The sequence below is a fragment of the Equus caballus genome, chromosome 30, assembly GCF_041296265.1.
Source record: "Equus caballus isolate H_3958 breed thoroughbred chromosome 30, TB-T2T, whole genome shotgun sequence".
NCBI lineage: Eukaryota > Metazoa > Chordata > Mammalia > Perissodactyla > Equidae > Equus > Equus caballus.
Window position 1 is genome coordinate 9740742 of NC_091713.1, and position 19232 is coordinate 9759973.

The 19232-nt window shown below is 37.8% G+C and overlaps 1 protein-coding gene across 4 annotated transcripts in view; it reads left to right on the plus strand.

Annotated features, from left to right (window-relative positions):
- The window catches only part of AKT3 (AKT serine/threonine kinase 3), a 327384-nt gene that overhangs the window by 185360 nt on the left and 122792 nt on the right, over positions 1-19232 (plus strand). For all 4 annotated transcript variants that reach the window (XM_023632779.2, XM_023632783.2, XM_070255721.1 and 1 more), the window contains one exon: positions 822-953. In XM_023632779.2, the coding sequence (XP_023488547.1) occupies positions 822-953 (132 nt within the window). The remainder of the gene's footprint in view (positions 1-821; positions 954-19232) is intronic.

Consider the following 19232-nt stretch of genomic DNA (forward strand, 5'->3'; position numbering starts at 1 on the left):
AAGTTCACAAAAAGGAAAAGCTGGCTAGAGGAAGAGTATTAGTAGATGAGCAATATCAAAATTTTGGAAGCTTGTGGAAGAATGTTCACAAATAAAGCAGAGCAGGAACGCATTCACAGAGGGGGCTGTAGAGAGCAAGCAGCAGGTCTGCTTGGCAAAATCCTGGGACTCACCTGACACAGAAATGGGGATAAGAAATGACACTGAGAACAGGCAGATTGGTTAAAGGCACTCTTAGAGCTCCCTGACATCCTGTTTTGAATTGCGCTGATTGCTTTCTCAGAAGTCGTACTATTTTCTTTCTTAGAGTTCTTTTCACTGGCCTCTAGGATTATTTTCATCATTTCGTATACACGTCTTTTACCTTCTAGGATTCTATCCTTATTTTGCTGGAGTACGTTCTCAAATAGTTTCTTCAAAAGTACTGCTCCCTTTGGTGTATTTGGAAATGTTTAAGGGGGACCTTTTTGATTTTCACATTGGTTGGGTATGGTGGCACTACTAAATCCTTAAAAACTTGCGTCTTTGAAAGTGAGTGAAAATAATTTTATTTTCCCTTTGCCCTTCTACTTGACTGATAGTTTGACTAGTTGAGGAATTCTAGGTTCACAGTTCTCCAGTATCTGAGAATTGCTTAAATTATTTCCGGCGTCCATGATTGCTGATGAGACAGTAATGCCGGTCCAATGGTAATTCATTTAAGGGTGCTTAGAAATTGGGAAAATTTACTTTTGAGTGAATCTTGCAAATGTATACATATATGTTTACAAATAAATTACATCAAATGTTTCATATTGTATTTTTTAATTTGTATTTTTCAGACAATGAATGACTTTGACTATTTGAAACTACTAGGTAAAGGCACTTTTGGGAAAGTTATTTTGGTTCGAGAGAAGGCAAGTGGGAAATATTATGCTATGAAGATTCTGAAGAAAGAAGTTATTATTGCAAAGGTAATTAGTTACTAGAGTTGATTACTAAACTTTTGTTTGCATTGTATGCATGTGTGTGTGCTCATGCATGCACATGACTAAAGTGCAGAAATTTGATTAAATAACCAAAATGTTGATTGTAGCCTACTGCTACAGTAATCTGTATATTAATATTTATTTATAATGTTAAATCTTTCAAAAGTTTGTAATATTATCTGAATTTTATATACTGAAGCTCTTTTGAGGAGATAGAAGTATTCTATGTGTGTTTGGGAGAATGTTTTCACTATTTATTTGTGACCTATATCACTGATTACTCTAGTGTTGCTTTTTCATATTTTCCCCCAACATTCTGAATTTCTTATTAATAAGTGAGAGTGATTCAAATAGTGTAGATGATTTGTAACCATAAATTATCCAGCTTGTATGACGTTACATGGAAGAGCATTTTAATAGATTGGAAAATACTGGAATAATGAAACTAAAAGAAATGATACTTTGAAATTCTTTCAGGAGGCCTTAATCCCCTCCCCGATAACTTTATTCAGCTTAGACGTATACAGATAATTAACATGGTGATGAAGGGTGTTCTTTTTTGTGGGGTCTGGGGCGAGGGGGAGGTTGGCCCTGAGCCAACATCTGTTGCTAATCTTTCTCTTTTTGCTTGAGGAAGATTGGCCCTGAGCTAGCATCCATGCCACTCTTCCTCTAGTTTATATGTGGAACGCCGCCACAGCATGGCTTGATGAGTGGTATATAGGTCTGTACCCAGAATCCAAACCTGTGAACCCCAGACCACTGAAGCCGAGCATGTGACCCTAACCACTACACCACCAGGCTGGCCCTCACTGTTCTGAATTGAATCCTAGTTCCCTCAATAGACAAATTTGATATACTTTACAAAGTTGCCCATGTTTTCTGTCTTGCTTAATTCAACAAATGGCATATAGTACTGTTGTTACACTTTGTAGACTACTTTAACCTTCAGTTATTTGCGTGTATTGTTTCCTCATGTGGAGTATATTGCTCCACACACGTTGTGAAGCTGTGCTACCCCCATCTTTGCACATTTGTTTCACTCTCAACTTCTTCTCAAGTCAGTGTCTGGTGTTCGAGAGAACATTGCCCTTGGAGGCATGTTAGGCCTGGGCTCATATCCCAGCTTTGCATCTTCCACCTAATGACCTTTAACAGCCAGTTTTTTGGGGAGTACTGCTCCCTTAGGCACATTTGAAAGTGTTTGTGGGGGGCACATTTGCTTATCCCAATGACTCAGGGGGAGGGAAACTATTGCCAGGTACCAGGTAGAGGCCAGGCGTGCTGAATAGCCTGCACCTGTTGAACAGCCCAGCAGAGCCTTCGTGTTTGCAGATGGAAAATTTAATTTGTAAAAAGAATTCCTGGGGGCCGGCCCAGTGGCGCAGCAGTTGAGTTCTCACGTTCCGCTTGGCGGCCCAGGGTTCACCGGATCGGATGCCGGGTACGGACATGGCACTGCTTGGCACACTATGCTGTGGTAGGCATCCCACATCTAAAGTAAAGGAAGATGGGCATGGATGTTAGCTCAGGGCCAGTCTTCCTCAGCAAAAAGAGGAGGATTGGCAGCAGATGTTAGCTCAGGGCTAATCTTCCTAAAAAAAAAAAAAAATTCCTGCACAAGAATATTATGAGGATTAGGATATTTAAAGTATTTTGCATAGTACTTGCCACTTATTATTAATTAAACTGATATTTTCTGGGAGGTAGTATAGTGTAGTAGACTCTGCCACTTACTAAAATATCCCTAACTTAATTACTCAGCTTTTTATGCCTTTGTTTTGTCATCTGCAAAATGGGGATAATCATAGTCCCCATCTCATAAGCTTGTTCTCAGGGTTAAATGAATGAATAGATAAATGTAGTAGCATTTGCTATCATTGTAAAATAAATTTAATTGCATTATTATTAAATAAAATTGAATTAAAATAGTGTTAAATGAAAATAAATATATATTCTTATAAATATTTGCTACTATTATTATTACTATTATTATTACCTACTATGTGTCAAGCATCAGGAAATATTTTCATTCTCTTTTTCCGTTTATCCCTTAGCCTCACTTGGATCCTGTCTTATCTCACTAATTAGTTATGCTTTTCTCAATGACTGTGCAGAACTGGGTATATTTTACAATGGATAGAATATCCTGATGGATGTAGTTCCTTGCTGCTTTCCCCGACAAGTCCATTTATCAGTTTCTTGAAAGAAAACAGCCTTATTCACAGCAAAATGATTAGCAGTATGACGTTTCAGAGTCTGACAACACCGAGAGTTTGAATCCTAATGTGCCCTTGTAAGAGCATCATATCAAAGAGTAAATGATGTCCGTATGTCTTATTGCTCTTGTCGTTAATCTTGATTACTTGAGTGAAGTGTTGTTTCCCAGGTTTCTCCACTGTACACTTACTATTTTTCTCTTTATAATTAATAAATATTTTAGATGAAATACTCTGAGACGATGCAAATATCCCTCTTCTTCTTCCTGCTAATTTTGACATCCGCCGGTGGATCTTGTCCACATAAGTTATTACTGTGGTGTTGTAATTATTTTCTATTCCCTCATCCTTTATACATTTATTCTAAGTCAGTCTAACTAAAAGTTTGTCAATTTATTTTTCGAAGAACCAACTTTTGGTTTCATTGATTTTTCTCTGTTTTTCTATTCTCTATTTTATTTATCTCTGCTCTAACATTTTGTTTCCTTCCTTCTGCTAGCTTTAGGTTTAGTTTGTTCTTTTTCTAGTTCCTTAAGTTATTAAGTTAGACTTTGGATTTGAGATCTTTCTTCTTTTTTAACGGAAATGTTTAGGGCTGTAATTTCCCCCTTAGCACTGCTTTCACTGCATCCCATAAATTTTGGTATGTTGTATTTTTGTTATCATTTATCTGTCAGTATTTTATAATTTAATTTCCCTTGTGATTTCTTCTGTGACCCATTGGTGGTTTAAAAGTGTGTTGCTTAGTTTCCACAAATTTGTGAATTTTCCCGTTTTCTTCTGCTTCTGCTCTCTAACTTCATCCCATTGTGGTTGGAGAAGACACTTGATAGGATGTCCATCTTTTAAATCTATTGTGACTTAATTTGTGGCCAGCACATGGTGTATCATAGAGAATGTTCCATGTGCATTTGAGAAGAATGTCATCTGTCTTGTTGGGTAGAGTGTACTGTGTGTCAGCTCCAGTTGGTTTATTGTGTTGTCCTCTGTTTGCTTACTTACCTTCTGTCTGGTTGTTCTCTCCTGTACTGAGAGTAGGATATTGAAGTCTCCAACTGTTATTGTAGAACTATTTCTCCCTTTAATTCTGTCTAATTTTGCTTCACATATTTTGATGGTCCTATATTTAGATTTATTAGCTATATAAATGTTTGTAGTTGTTATTTCTTCTTGCTATATTGAACCTTTTATTAATATATAATGTGCTTTTTCACCTCTGGGAACCTTTTTTAAACAAATTTTGTCTGATAATGGTACATTCACCCCTACTGTGTCTTGGTTATTATTTGTGTGGGATATATTTATCCATCCTTTCACTTTCAACATATTTGTGTCTTTGGATCTAAAGTTTCTTACAGACAGCATATAGTTGGATCATTTTTTTAATCCATTCTTCCACTCTCGACCTTTTGACTGCAAAGTTTAATCCATTTAGATTTAAAGTAAACACTAACGAGGAGGGACTTCCATCACCTTGCTATTTATTTTCTGTCTGCTTTATAGTTTTTATGTCCCTCATTGTCTGCATTACTGTCTTCTTTTGTGTTTAGTTGATTTTTTGTGATGAAATATTTTAACTTCCTTGTATATATTTTATAGCTATTTTCTTTGTGGCTGCCATAGAGATTACATTTAACATCCTAAAGTTATAACACTCTAATTTGGATATATACCACCTTAACTTTTGTAACATATAAAAACTGCTTCTCTACTGCCCCATCCCCACCCTTTTTAAGTTAAGATGTCATAAAATTACATCTTTATGCATTGTGTGTCCAAAACCACGGACTGATAAATTTTTATGTCAGCCTCTTAAGTCATGTAGGAAGAAAAAGTGGATTTACAAACCAAAGTCACAATAATGCTAGCTTTTAATATTGCCCATGTATTTCCCTTTACTGGAAATCTTTATTTCTTCATACAGTTTCAAGTTATTATCTAGTGTCTTTTCATTTCCACCTCAAGCATTTCACCCTTCAGCATTTCTTGTAGGGCAGTGCTCGTGGTAATGAACTCCCTCAACTTTTATCTGGGAATATCTTAATTTCTCCCTCACTTTTGAAAGTACAGTTTTGCCGAATATGGCATTCTTGGTTGACCATTTTTTCCTTCATCACTTTGAATATATCTCCTCTAGTGAGTTGGATGCCAAAGTTTCTGAGGGGAAAGCTGCTCATAATCTTACTGGAGATCCTTCATATGTGAAGAGTTGCTTCTCTCTTGCTACTTTCAAGATTTTTTTCTTTGTCTTTAGCTTTTGACAGTTTGATTATAATGTGCTTTGGTGTGAGTGTCTGAGTTTATCCTGCTTAGAGTTCATAGAGCTTCTTGGATGTTTATATTTATGTCTTTTACCAAATTTGGTGAAGTTTCAGCCATTATTTCTTCAAATATACTCTCTTCTGCTTTCTGTCCCTCTTCTCCTTCTGGAACTCCCATAGTGCATGTGTTGGTCCATTTGACAGTGTCCCACAGGTCCCTTAGACTGTTCACTTTTCTTCAACTGTTTTTTTCTTAGTCACCCAGACTCTGTAATTTCTATTGTTCTGTCTTCAAGTTTGCTGATTGTTTCTTCTGCCTGCTCAAATTTGCTTTTGAATTCCTCTAGTAAATTTTTCATTTCAGTGACTGTACTTTTCAGCTCCAGTATTTCTCTTTGATTCCTTCTTATGTTTTCTGTCTCTCTCTTTTTTTTTTAATTAATTTTTTATTGAGGAAGATTAACCCTGAGGTAACTACTGCCAATCCTCCTCTTTTTGCTGAGGAAGCCTGGCCCTGAGCTAACATCGTGCCCATCTTCCTCCACTTTGTACGTGGGACACCTACCACAGCATGGCTTGCCAAGCGGTGCCATGTCCGCACCCAGGATCCAAACCAGTGAAACCCGGGCTGCTGAGAAGCGGAGTGTGCAAACTTAACCGCTGCACCACCAGGCCGGCCCCTCTCTCTTTTTCTAATATCGATGTTTTGTCATTAGATTAACCTTCCCTTCTGTCAGTCCTAAATGTCCAGTGGGTTACAGGTGCCCTGCGATTCACTGACTTGCTCACTCACTGTCTTAACTCATTCAGCAGACATCTATGGAATACCTGTTATATGCCAGGGCCTGTGCTTACCAGTAAGACTCCATCTTTGGCCTAAAAGAAAGCTCACAGTCTGGTGGGGATGACCAACTCATAAGTAGATAATTGTGGTGCATTTATATGTGAGAGTATGAGAGGAGCATGAAGGAGGGCCAGCAAAAGTAGCCAATGGATCAAGGAAGACTTCCTGGAAGAGGTGATTTGACCTTAGTCTTTTTTTGAGATATAATTGACATATAACATTGTATTAGTTTCACGTGTACAACATAATAATTCAATATGTGTATATATTATATATATACATATATATGTATATATATGTATATATATGTATATTATATTATATTATATTATATATTATTATATATTATTATATATTATTATATTATTGTGAAATGGTCATCCCAATAAGTCTAGTTAAAGTCCATCACCACACATAGTTACAAAGTTTTGTCTTGTGATCAGAACTTTTAAGATTTACTCTCAAATTATACTACAGCTTTATTAGCAGCTTTCAGATTAAACTACAGTATTGTTATCTGTATTCCACATGCTGTACATTATATCCAAAAGACTTACTTATTTTGTAACTTGAAGTTTGTACCTGTTGACTGCATCACTCATGTTGCCCACCACTTGCCTCTGGCAACCACCAGTCTCTTCTCTGTATCTATGAGATTGGGTTTTTTCTTTTTCTTTTTTTTCTTAAATTCTACATATAAGTGAGTCTAACGGTATTTGTGTTTTCCTCTCTGGCTTATTTCACTTTGCATAATGCCCTCAGAGTCCATCCATGTTGTCTCAAATAGTAGGATTTCTTTCTTTTTTATGGCTAAATAATATTACATTGTATCTATGTGTGTGTGTGTATACAGACACAAATATATGATATATATCACATATCACTTTGTTCATCCATTCATCCATTGATGGGCACTTAGGTTGTTTTCATGTCTTGGCGGTTGTAAATAATGCTTCAGTGAACATGGGGGTGCACATATCTCTTCGAGATAGCGATTTTGTTTCCTTCAGATAAATACCCAAAAGTGGAATTGCTGGATCATATGGCAGTTCTATTTTTAATTTTTTGAGGAACCTCCATACTGTTTTCCATAGTGGTTCCACCAATTTACATTCCCACCAGCAGTGCAAAAATGTTCCCTTTTCTCCACAGCCTCAGCAACAATTATTTTTTGTCTTTTTGAAAGTAGCCATTCTAACAGATGTGAGGTGGTATCCCATTGTGGTTTTTATTTGCATTATCCTCATGATTAGTGATGTTGAGCACCTTTTCATGTACCTGTATCTCTGTATGTCTTCTGGAAGAATGTCTATTTGGATCCTCTGCACATTTTTCAATTGAATTGCTTGTTTTTTGCTTTTGAGTTTTATGAGTTCTTTATGTTATTTTGGGTATTAACCCCTCATCAGGAAAATGTTTTGCAACTGTTTTCTCCTATTCTGTACATTGCCTTTTCATTTTGTTTATGGTTGCCTTTGCTGTGGAGAAACGTTTTAGTTTGATGTAGTTCTGCTTGTTGATTTTGCTTTTATTGCCTTTGCTTTTGGTGTCAAATAAAAAAATTATGATCATGACTGTCAAGGAGCTTACCTGCTTTGTTTTCTTCCGGGAATTTGTTTCAGGTCTTATATTCAAATCTTTAATCCATTTTGAGTTGATTTTTGTATATGGTGTAAGACAGTGGCCCAGTTTCATGCTTTTGCATGTGGCTGTCCAGTTTTCTCTGCACCATTTATTGAAGAAGTGTCCTTTCCCCATTGTATGTTCTTGGCTCCTTAGTCGTAAATTAATTGGCCATATATGGCATGGGTTTATTGCTGGGCTCTCTATTCTGTTCCATTGATCTGTGTGTCAGTTTTTATGCCAATACCGTACTGTTTTGATTACTGTAGCTTTGTAATATTGTTTGAAATCAGGGAGCCTGATGCCTCCAGCTTTGTTCTTCTTTCTCAAGATTGCTTTGGCTATTTGGAGTCTTGTTTCTTCTATTTTTGTGAAAAATGCCATTGGAGTTTTGATAGGGATTGCACAGAATTTGTAGATTGCTTTGGGTAGTATGGACGTTTTAACAATGTTCATTCTTCTAATCCATGAGCATGGGATATCTTTCTGTTGTGTCTTCTCCAGTTTCTTTTGTGGATGTCCTATAGTTTTCAGTGTATAGGTCTTTCATCTCCTTAGTTAAATTTATTCCTAGGTATGTTCTTTCAGTGCAATTATAAATGAGATTTTTTTAAAAATTTCTCTTTCTGATAATTCATTATTAGTGTATAGACATGCAACAGATTTTTGTATATTGATTTTGTATTCTGAAACTTTACTGAATTCGTCTATTAGTTCTAACAGTTTTTTGGTGAAGTCTTTAAAGTTTTCTCTATATAAGATCACATCATTTGCAAATAGAGACAGTTTTACTTCTTCCTTTCCGATTTGTATGTCTTTTATTTCTTTTTCTTGCTTAATTGCTCTGGCTAGGACTTACAATACTATGTTGAATAGAAGTGGCATGAGTGGGCATTGTTGTCTTGTTCCTGATCTTAGAGAAAAAGCTATCAGGTTTCACCATTGAGTGTGATGTTAGCTATGGTCTTGTCCTATATGGCCTGTATTATGTTGAGGTACATTCCCTCTATAGCTATTTTGTTGAGACTTTTTATCGTAAATGAATGTTGATTTTCTCAAATGCGTTTTCTGCATCTGTTGAAATGGTCATATGAATTTTAGCCTTCATTTTGTAAATGTGATGTGTCACATTGATTGATTTGCAGATGTTGAACTATCCTTACATCCCTGGAATAAATCCCACTTGATCATGGAGTATGATCCTTTTAATGTATTGTTGAGTTTTATTTGCTAATATTTTGTTTTTATTTTTTTTAAAGACTTTATTTTTTTTCCTTTTTCTCCCCAAAGCCCCCTGGTACATAGTTGTATATTCTTCGTTGTGGGTCCTTCTAGTTGTGGCATGTGGGACGCTGCCTCAGTGTGGTTTGATGAGCAGTGCCATGTCCGCGGCCAGGATTCGAACCAACGAAACACTGGGCCGCCTGCAGCAGAGCACGCGAACTTAACCACTCAGCCACAGGGCCAGCCCCTATTTGCTAATATTTTGTTGAGGATTTTTGCATCCAAGATCCAAGTTCATCAGTGGTATTTCCCTGTAATTTTCTTTTCTTGTAGAGTTTTGTCTTGTTTTGATATCAGGGTAATGCTGACTTCATAAAATGAATTTTGGAAGTGTTCCCTCCTCTTCCTTTTTTGGAAGAGTTTAAGAAGGATTGGCATTAATTCTCCTTTAAATATTTGGTAGAATTCGTCAGTGAAGTCATTTGGTCCTGGACTTTTCTTTGTTGGGAGGTTTTTGATTACTAGGAGGTGTTGATCCTTATCTCTTCAGTGATATTTCAATTTGTGCATACATCTTTTTTTTTTTTAACTTTTCCACATCTTCTTATAATTCCTGAGCATCTTTAAGACAGTTTGTTTTAATGTCTTTGTTTAGTAAGTTGTCCAGGTCTTTCTCATGGACAGTTTCTGTTGCCTTTTTTCCTTTTTAGTGGACCACGCTTTCCTGTTTCTTGGTATACCCGGGGGGGTTTTATCGTTGAAAACTGGAGATTTGAATCTTATAATGTGTTAACTCTGGAGATCAGATTCTCCTTCCTTCCCCACGGTTTGCTGGGATCAGCGTAAGGTGTAAACTTAAGGTCTTCTTATGTCTTTCTGAGCCTGTGTCTTCCTCTGGACGTGCACAATGACTTTCTAAATTTTCTTGTATATGTAGTTGCTTTTGAATGTCCTAGTTCTTAAATATCTGGTTACAGAAAGGGGGGAAAGAGAGAGGGAAAAGGCTGTTGAAAGGCTGCTGCTTCAGCTGGAGGGGAAGGAGCTTGCAAAGACTGCTGCCTGCCTATATGTCTGCCCTGTGTGATCAGCGGGTAGAACACAGATTCCTAAGACTTGGAGGACAAGGTTGTTATTGTCCACTCTGGCTCCTCTAAGCCTTGTTCAAGCTACTCCAGGAATGCACACACAGCTGCCTATTATAGGGCTGGATAGGAGGATGGGTAGCCACAACCCTACTAAGAGCTGAAAGTAACCAGAACTTCCCATCCAAGCCTCGCCCTACATGTTGCAAACCTTCAGTACACTCCAGAGTTCCAAAATAGGTACATCTGTTGGTTCTACCAGTTACTGTCCAGGTGGGGAGACAGATTCCTGGTGTTTCTTAAAGAGTGTTCTTTCTCCTCCATTTATTTATGTATTCAATTATTTATGTTAGTACAGAGTCATGATATTTATTTTATTCTAAAGATTATAGTCCTATACTATCACTTAATTTATGATTAAAATTACTTTAGCTATTTGGAGCTCATTAGGTTGTTTCTGTGCCATTTTGACATACCTTTATCTTTATTTTAGCATCATCTAACTTTTTGGCATCACAAGATTCCCCATGCTCCTGTTGTATTTTCCCTACTCCAGCCTTGGACTTACTATTTCTCTAAGGATCCCTGCTTTGAATCCCTTATTTTTTATAGTTATAGAGAATTTTATGATTTTATGGACTTTGAAAGCACTTACTATAGTGGTAACATGAATAGAGCACAGCATATCCCAGTCCAGAACAGGCAAAAGAAAGTAATTTAGCTGAGGTGGAACTTTCTACCTGATAAAGCCCCATAGAAATGCCCGTACTTTTTTTTTTTTTTTTAGCAACTCTTGGAGCTGGGAGAGGATAATGAAGTAACATACAGGGTTTTAACTTACTTTGATCAGAATAGCTGGGTCGCTCTCATCCCACTCACATCCCCAGCCATACACAGTGATTGGGTACAGTGTTCATTTCATCAGGATAAAAGTAGAACTGTCCTTCTTACCATTGTTATTGAGTAGTCTGTCTTAGGTAGGCTAGGTTCCCTGGTATGGCAGTTGACACCTTGTTTTCTTGGACATTTCTGGGGGTCATAGTGGAGTAGTTAAATTGCTTTTCAGTTCCGTATCTCATACGCTTAAAATAAAGTGCGCCAGTATATGTTTCTTAATCCATGTAGTAGAATTTATTTTCAGGTTTCCCATTCAGCAAGGGAACCCATGCTCTGTCCATATACCTTGTTAGTCATTCACACATATGAACAGACTACTGAGGATCACCAAACAGATGAGAAAAATCTGAGAGAGAATAAAGGAGAAGAAACAGAGGACCAAAAGAATAGTTGATCCTAGTGAAACAGAGACAAAATAGAGAATAGATGATAATCTAACAATCTCTAATTAGTATTTGTAAAGAAATGGGAAAAGATATTGCACATGTGAAACAAAAACAGACTGAAAAAGGAGTAGAGTGCAAGAAAGAGGAATTGTGCATTTAATGTACGATTGCTGAAATAAGAGATTTAGTTGGGAGGATTAGAAACAAATTTGGGAGAATATCTCAGAATGAAAAGCCAAGAATATAGAAATGGAAAATATCGACAGATTAGTTAGGACATGAAGACTCAATCAAGGAAATTCAATGTCTGTAAGGATTTAAGGGAAGAAAGCAGAGAGAAGAAGAACTAATCAAAGGAGATAGAATTCATCAGAGCTGAAGGAGTCTTCAGATTGGAAGGGTCTGCTAAGCACTGAGCAAAATAAAATAAAAGCAGACCCCTACACACTCTTACATCTTCAGGAAATTTTTGAACCTTAAGCTAAAAAGATAATCTTAAAAGCTTTCAGAAAGCAAGAAACAGATTACCTCCCCACAAAGGAATGACAGCAAAGTTGCTTCACACTTCTTTTAACAAAACTTAGAAGGAAATTCAAAAGAGAGTCAGAGATGGAGCCCATGAAATAATAGAACTAAAACTTGGTGCAATGATAAGAAAATCTCAAAGGTGATATATGTATAAATAGCCAGCCAGTCTATATTAGATTATTTGACTAAGGTTGATTCTAATGGTAGAATAAAGAAGGAGGAAGAAAAGGGACTTAGGAACTTCAAGAAAACAAATATTTGTTTCAGAAAGACATAGTCCAGGTGTGAAGGAAAATGAAATATGGAATCATTATGAGCAATGGATGTAGGATAAGAAAGAGACAATTTGGCCCAGACAATGAAAGATTATCCTTTGAGGAGCCCAGGACTATTGATGTAGAGTAATCTTTCATTCATTACTGGCCTTACCATACTTTGATTCTGCTGTAAGTGATATTTACTTACTTATAATACTGCAAACAGTAGGTTGGTGTTCAGTTTTCAGAATCAATCAATAGACAAAGCACGCAAGACTTAATTATAGTCACAGAGCAGACTGCAAATGTTATAAATCCTGTTAGTGTAAAAGAAATGGTATAGTTGATGGACGCCAACTGAAAACATTTGCTACTCTTAAAGAAAAAGGAAGGATGACTCTGGGTCCAGAGGCATGGGCAAAGAGCCAGAAGCCACCGGGGCCACTACAGACCAAGAGGCCTATGGAACCCCATCAGCCTTGACAGTAGAAACACAAATACAGAGGATTTCTCAAACCTTGGAATCTAAAGGAGTTTCCCCTGCTGAACTTGCTTGAGATCGGTCACCCCTTTATTTCTTCCAATTTCTCCCTTTCAGAATGGGAATGTCTATTCTATGCCCGTCACACCATTGTATTTTAGAAGCAGGTAACTTGTTTTCTGGTTTAAGAGGTCCACAGACGTAGAGGAATTTTGCCCCAGGATGGATCATACCCACTGTCTCTCCAGTACCTGATTTCCATGGTGAGATTTGGAACTTTTGAGCTGCTGATATTTAAATTAGATTTTAGACTTAAAGTTGATAGTATAATGAGTCAAGGTTTTGGGGGATGTTGGGATGGGATGAATGTATTTTGCATGTGAGACAAAAGCAAATTTGGAGGGGTTTAGGGGTTTGAACTGTAGTGCGTTGGATGGTGACCTCCAAAACAGTATGTCCACATCCTCATTCCTGGGATCTGTGAATGTTACTTTATTTGGAAAAACGGTGTTTGCAGATATAATTAAGAATCTTGAAATAAGGAGATCATCCTCAGTTTTCCGAGTGGACCCTCCATCCGGTGACAAGTGTCATTGGCATAAGGCTGAGGGAGGTTTAGTGCACATGGAGGAAAAGGGAAGACAGTGTGAAGATGGAGGCAGAGATCAGAGTGATGGGCTCGACAGCCAGGGGCTGCCGGGAGCTTCCAGGAGCTAGGAGAGAGGTGTGGGATGGATTTCCCAGAGCTTCTCGAGGGAGCACAGCTCTGCTGGCCTTTATTTTGGACTTCTGGTCTCCAGAACCGTGAGAGAATAAATTTTTGTTGTTGTAAGCCAGCAAGTTTGTGGAAATTTGTTGCAGCAATCACAGGAAGCTAATACAGTCAAGTACCCAGAAATAAGAACTTTTCTGCCTTTGGAAAGGATGTGCCGAACCAGATTGGCTACAGCAATAGTAGTCTGCCTGACACCTCTCCCTCAGTCCATTCCCCTTCATATAGGATTGAGTTAGTAGTTACAGAACTAGTGAGCTATCTTGACCACTAGGCAGTACAGCTGCATTCACTGTCAACCCCAGTTTTCTTAGATGGGGTGAAGACACAATCCATCCATCAGGCCATCAGGAATTCTGGCATAATGGTTTAAAGGTATAGTTACAATTTCTTGCTACGCTCTGAGTCCTGCTTCCAACACCCATAGGCGTAGCCCTGGTCCCAGGATCACTATATCAGGTAGGAAGAAAGTAAGTTGTGATGTGGGGAAGAGCTGTATAGTCATGACAGCTTCCTCTCCCTCCCCCTCTTTCCCGTGTTTTCCAGAAAAGTAGAGGAATCTATCAAGCAAGGACCCTCCTTCAGTCCTCCTTGTGTTTAGTGTGAGCACACGTTTGCGAAGGCATGTATACCAGCCGTTCATGTCTTTGTCTCCTCCCATTTTAGATAGCAAATGTTTCAGTTTCACATTCCAATTCTTTATCAGATTATTACTCTGAGGATGATATGTAACATGAATGTCTGTCTGATACAATACTTTGCTCATTGTTGGACACTGTGGGCTATAAAGTATGTTCCTTGGTCTAATGACATGTAACTTGGTAGCCCAAATTGGTATGGTATCTTCCATTCCAGTCTTTTTATAGTGTTCTGAGCTTTTATCTACCACTAAGTGTACAAAGCCCAGTCCAGAGGAAGTGCCTGTTCCTATCAGGCCCCATTAATAGCCTTCGGGAAATACTGGTAGTAGTCCAGTGTAGTGCACTTGCCAGCTGTGTGCGGTGGGCAGGGACTTCCTCCCAGGCTTCTGCCCCAGAGTCCTCTGCACTCTCTTTCTCTCTTTCTGGCAGACTGGATAGTTCTTAGTGGCGTTTTGTGCCTCAGAGGGTGTAAGAGGAATATGTTGATGGTCACCCCTCTCCGTGTTACTTCACCTCCCCTGTATGTACTCATTTTATGAACCCAGATGGCCACCTCAAACAAGCAAACTAGGATGTTCACTTCTGGTTCCAGTGACCCTCTAATCCTGGAAGAAGGTTCTTCTGATAGATATCAAAATATCCTACCCTAATGCACCTGTTAAATTCCCATGATGATTTCCATAGGACTGTGCCCATTGGTGGAATGCAAGGAGTCCGTCCCTTTAATAGTCTAGTTTTCCATTGTTTATCAGCCTCGCCATATGGCTAGGCAAATGGCGAATGCCCATTCATCAGTATACGTCAAAATATCAGGGCTCTGGTTTTTTAATTCTTCCATCACTGCAAGGAAAACAGTGTGCTGTTGAGCCCCCTGAGCTGATTTGTTCTTCTTTTCTTCAATCAGAATTGTACATCAGTAAGTCAGTGTTGTGGCAGCCTTCCAAACAGGAGGCTGTCTGTCCACCTTGGAATTGCTGTCGGTAAACCAAACGACATTTTGTTGGTCATTTGAGAGCTGTTCATTGAGCAATGCCCTCTGAACAATAGGATGTAGTGATAGGATCTGGCAGCATCTCCAGTGGTTCTAAAGTTGGTCTAGAGGAAAAGAGATTACCTGCGTCTGAATACGATGAGTACTTCCTTGCATTCCACCAATATCGTATTCCTGTTAAACCATTTCCATTTTATTGTAGAACTTTTCTGGGCACTGCCTGCCTTCTTGGAGTATTTCTCCTACATTACCCAAGACATCTGGGTATTTCAGGTTTCAAGATTGTATTATGTCCGTTAGTCACAGAGGCAGACTGAGGATTCGAAGTCCCCTCATTGTCGTCTTTGCCTCCTAGCTTTTTCCTTCCTTCAAATTAGGGTAAATAGAAAATATTTGTTTAGGGTCCTTCAGTGTTGGGGGACCAGCAAGGGCTCCTGTCAGTCCACTCAACCTCTAATAGTGCTACATTAAGACCTTTGTGTCAGCTCATCAATGTCCACTTTGTTCATCCCATTCCTTAGTATTTTATGATTTATAACTTTTACCTTACTGGAATGACTCCATTGAACATCTCTTTGTCTTTCCCCATTCTTTTGTGAATAACTCTGATTTTCTTAGCATCTGTAAGACCTATAGCAAGAAGCTGAGACAACAAATCTGATGTGACTTCTTTGACCATTTTTGCAGCAGTTAGGTTGCATGGAAAGCCTGTGTTAAAAGGTCCCACGAAGATACAGTATTTACCATGACCTGGGTAAAGGGCATGTTAAGTCGATGAATATCCTGATCATCATAAAGTCAGTTCAGCATGGCTTGCATATGTAGCTTATTACCCACGTCATGTGGGAAGTGCCACTTTGCATTTAAAGGAAGGGAAGGGTAACAAACTTCTCAGAGTAAACAAACTTTACAGAAGCTTCTATCTGGTCCACCAGGCTAGCTGTCCCCTTGGGAACAACCTGCTGTGTGTTTGGATCATATATAGCCATCTGTGATTGTTCTGTAGTAGGCTGTGGGTCCTGCATCAATCCAAACAGGCTTCTCCATTCTGCAGCATTCCAAGATATTACCCCTAAATTAGTAACTCTCACAGTCCATTTCAGTAAAGCTTTTTAAGACCCTTATGAGACCAATTCATAAATTGAGATAACTCCTTCACACTTTCTCTCTGGTTTCAGTAGTTTCTTCGTTTTGCTCCTTTGCCACATGGCCTACCTTTGTGGTGACCAGAGGCCATAGAAGTACTATCTGTTGTTTCTAGTAACTTTCCCGTTTGGTAATAGCCTGAGGCTAGTGGCCGAGCTCAGACTGGCTGAAATCTGAGCTTTATGAGTGCTGAGATTCATCCCAATACTCTCCCTTAGTTTCATTTTAGCTATTAGAGAAACAAAAACTACCAATGAACTGTATATTTAGCTTGTTTCTCCTTATTTTACATTTCTTTATGTATCCAGTAAGTAACTTAGCACAGTACAGCTGCTGTCGAATACCATGGGTGACTCAGTACCCATTTAGGTAGGCATCAAAGCTTCATCACCACCTGCCTTGTCATCCTTCCTTTTCCCAAAGTTTTTGCCATGCTTAGTGAGTCAGAGTTGTTTTAACAAATCCTTTGTCTTATCCAAGAAATCACTGCCAAGACCAGTGTCAGGGAGATTTTTCCTATGTTTTCTTCTAGGATTTCTACAGGTTTTACGTCTTTAATCCATTTTGAGTTAATTTTTATAAGTAGTATAAGAGAGGGATTCAGTTTCATTCTTTTGTACCTTATTGTTTTGCTTACTATACTGTTTTGATTACTATAGTTTTGTAATATAGTTTGAAATCAGGAATTGTGATGCCTGCAGCTTTGTTCTTCTTTTTCAAGATTGCTTTGACCTTCAGGGTCTTTTTTGATTGCATACAAATTTTAGGATACTTTTTCTATTCTCTGAAAAATGATATTGGAATTTTGATAGGGATTTCGTTGAATTTGTAGATCTCTTTGGGTAGTTTGGACGTTTTCACAATATTAATGCTTCCAATCCAAGAACACAGGTTATCTTTCTATTTGTGTCTTCTTCAGTTTCCTTCATCCATGTCTTACAGTTTTCAACGTACAGGTCTTTTACTTCCTTGGTTAAATTTATTCCTAAGTATCTTATTCTTTTTGTTCCTGTTGCAAATGGGATTGCTTTCTTAATTTTTCTTGCAGATATTTTGTTGTTAGTGCATAGAAATGCAACCTATTGTCGTATGTTGATTTTGTATCCTATAACTTTTCTAAATGTATTTATTAGTTGTAACATTTTTTGATGGACTCTTTAGGGTTTTCTGTATATTAGATCATGTCATCTGCAAACAGGTAAGTTGACTTGTTTTCTAATTTGGGTGTCTTTTATTTCTTTCTTCTGCCTAGTTGCTACTGCTAGGAATTCCAGTAGTATGTTGAATAGAAGTGCTGAGAGTGGGCATCTTTGTCTTGCTCCTGATCTTAGAGGAAAGGCTTTTTTGTTTTTTTTTTTTAGATTTTATTTTATTTTTCCTTTTTCTCCCCAAAGCCCCCCAGTACATAGTTGTATATTCTTTGTTCTGGGTCCTTCTAGTTGTGGCATGTGGGACGCTGCCTCAGCATGGTTTGATGAGCAGTGCCATGTCTGCGCCCAGGATCTGAACCAACGAAACACTGGGCTGCCTGCAGCAGAGTGCGCAATCTTAACCACTCGGCCACGGGGCCAGCCCTGAGGAAGGGCTTTTAACTTTTCACCATTGAGTAGAATGTTAGCTGGGGGCTTGTCATATATGGCCTTTATTGTGTTAAGGTACATTCCTTCTATACCTAGTTTGTTGAGAGTTGTTATCGTGAAAGAATGTTTAATTTTGTCGAATGCTTTTTCTGCATCTATTGAAATGATCATAAGATTTTTATACTTTATTCTGTTAATACAGTGTATCACAATGATTTGCATATGTTGAATTGTCTTTGCATCCCGGGGATAAATCCTCTTGATCATGGTGTATCGTCCTTTTAATATGCTGTTGAATTCAGTTTGCTAGTATTTTGTTGAGGATTTTTTGCATCTATGTTCATCAGAGATATTGGTCTGTAATTTTCTTTTCTTATAGTGTGCTTGTCTGGCTTCGATATGGGAAATGCTGGCCTCATAAAATAAGTTTGGAAGGGTTCCTTTTTCTTCAATTTTTTGGAAGAGTTTGAGAAGGAGTTTAAATGTTTGATAGAATTCACCAGTGAAGCCATCTGCTCTTGGGATTTTATTTGTTGGGAGATTTGTGATTAGTGATTCAAATTCCTTTCTCATTATTGATCTGTTCAGCTTTTCTATTACTTCGTGATTCAGTCTTGGTAAGCTGTATGTTTCTAGGAATTTATCTATTTATTCTGAGTTATCTAATTTGTTGGCATACAATTATTCATAATAGTCTTTTATGATGCTTTATTTCTGTGGTATCAGTTGTAATGTCTCCTGTTTCATTTATAATTTTATTGATTTGAATCATCTCTCTTTTCTCCTTTTTGCTAAAGGTTTGTCAATTTTGTTTATCTTTTCAAAAAACCAACCCTTACTTTTGTTAATTTTTTTCTGTTGTCTTTCTAGTCTCTCATTTATTTCTGCTGTAATCTTTATTGTTTCCTTCCTTCTGCAAACTTTGGGTGTAGTGTGTTCTTTTGTAGTTCCTTAAGGTGTAAGATTATGCTGTTTATTTGAGATCTTTCTTTTTTCTTAATGTAGGTGTTGATAGCTGCAAACTTCCGTTTTAGAACTGCATTTTCATGTGTTCCATAGATTTTGGTATGTTATGTTTCCATTTCCTTTGTCTCAAGATATTTTTTGATTTCCCTTTTGATTTCTTCTTTGACCCTTTGGTTGTTCAGAAGTGTTTTGTTTAATTTCCATATTTTATTTGTGAATTTTCTAACTTTCCTCTTGTTGTTGACCTTTAGTTTCCTACCATAGAGTTTGGAAAAGATACTTGGTATGATTTCAGTCTTCTTAAGTTTATTAAGACTTGTTTTGTGACCTAACATATAATCTATCCTGGAGAATGTTCCATGTGTG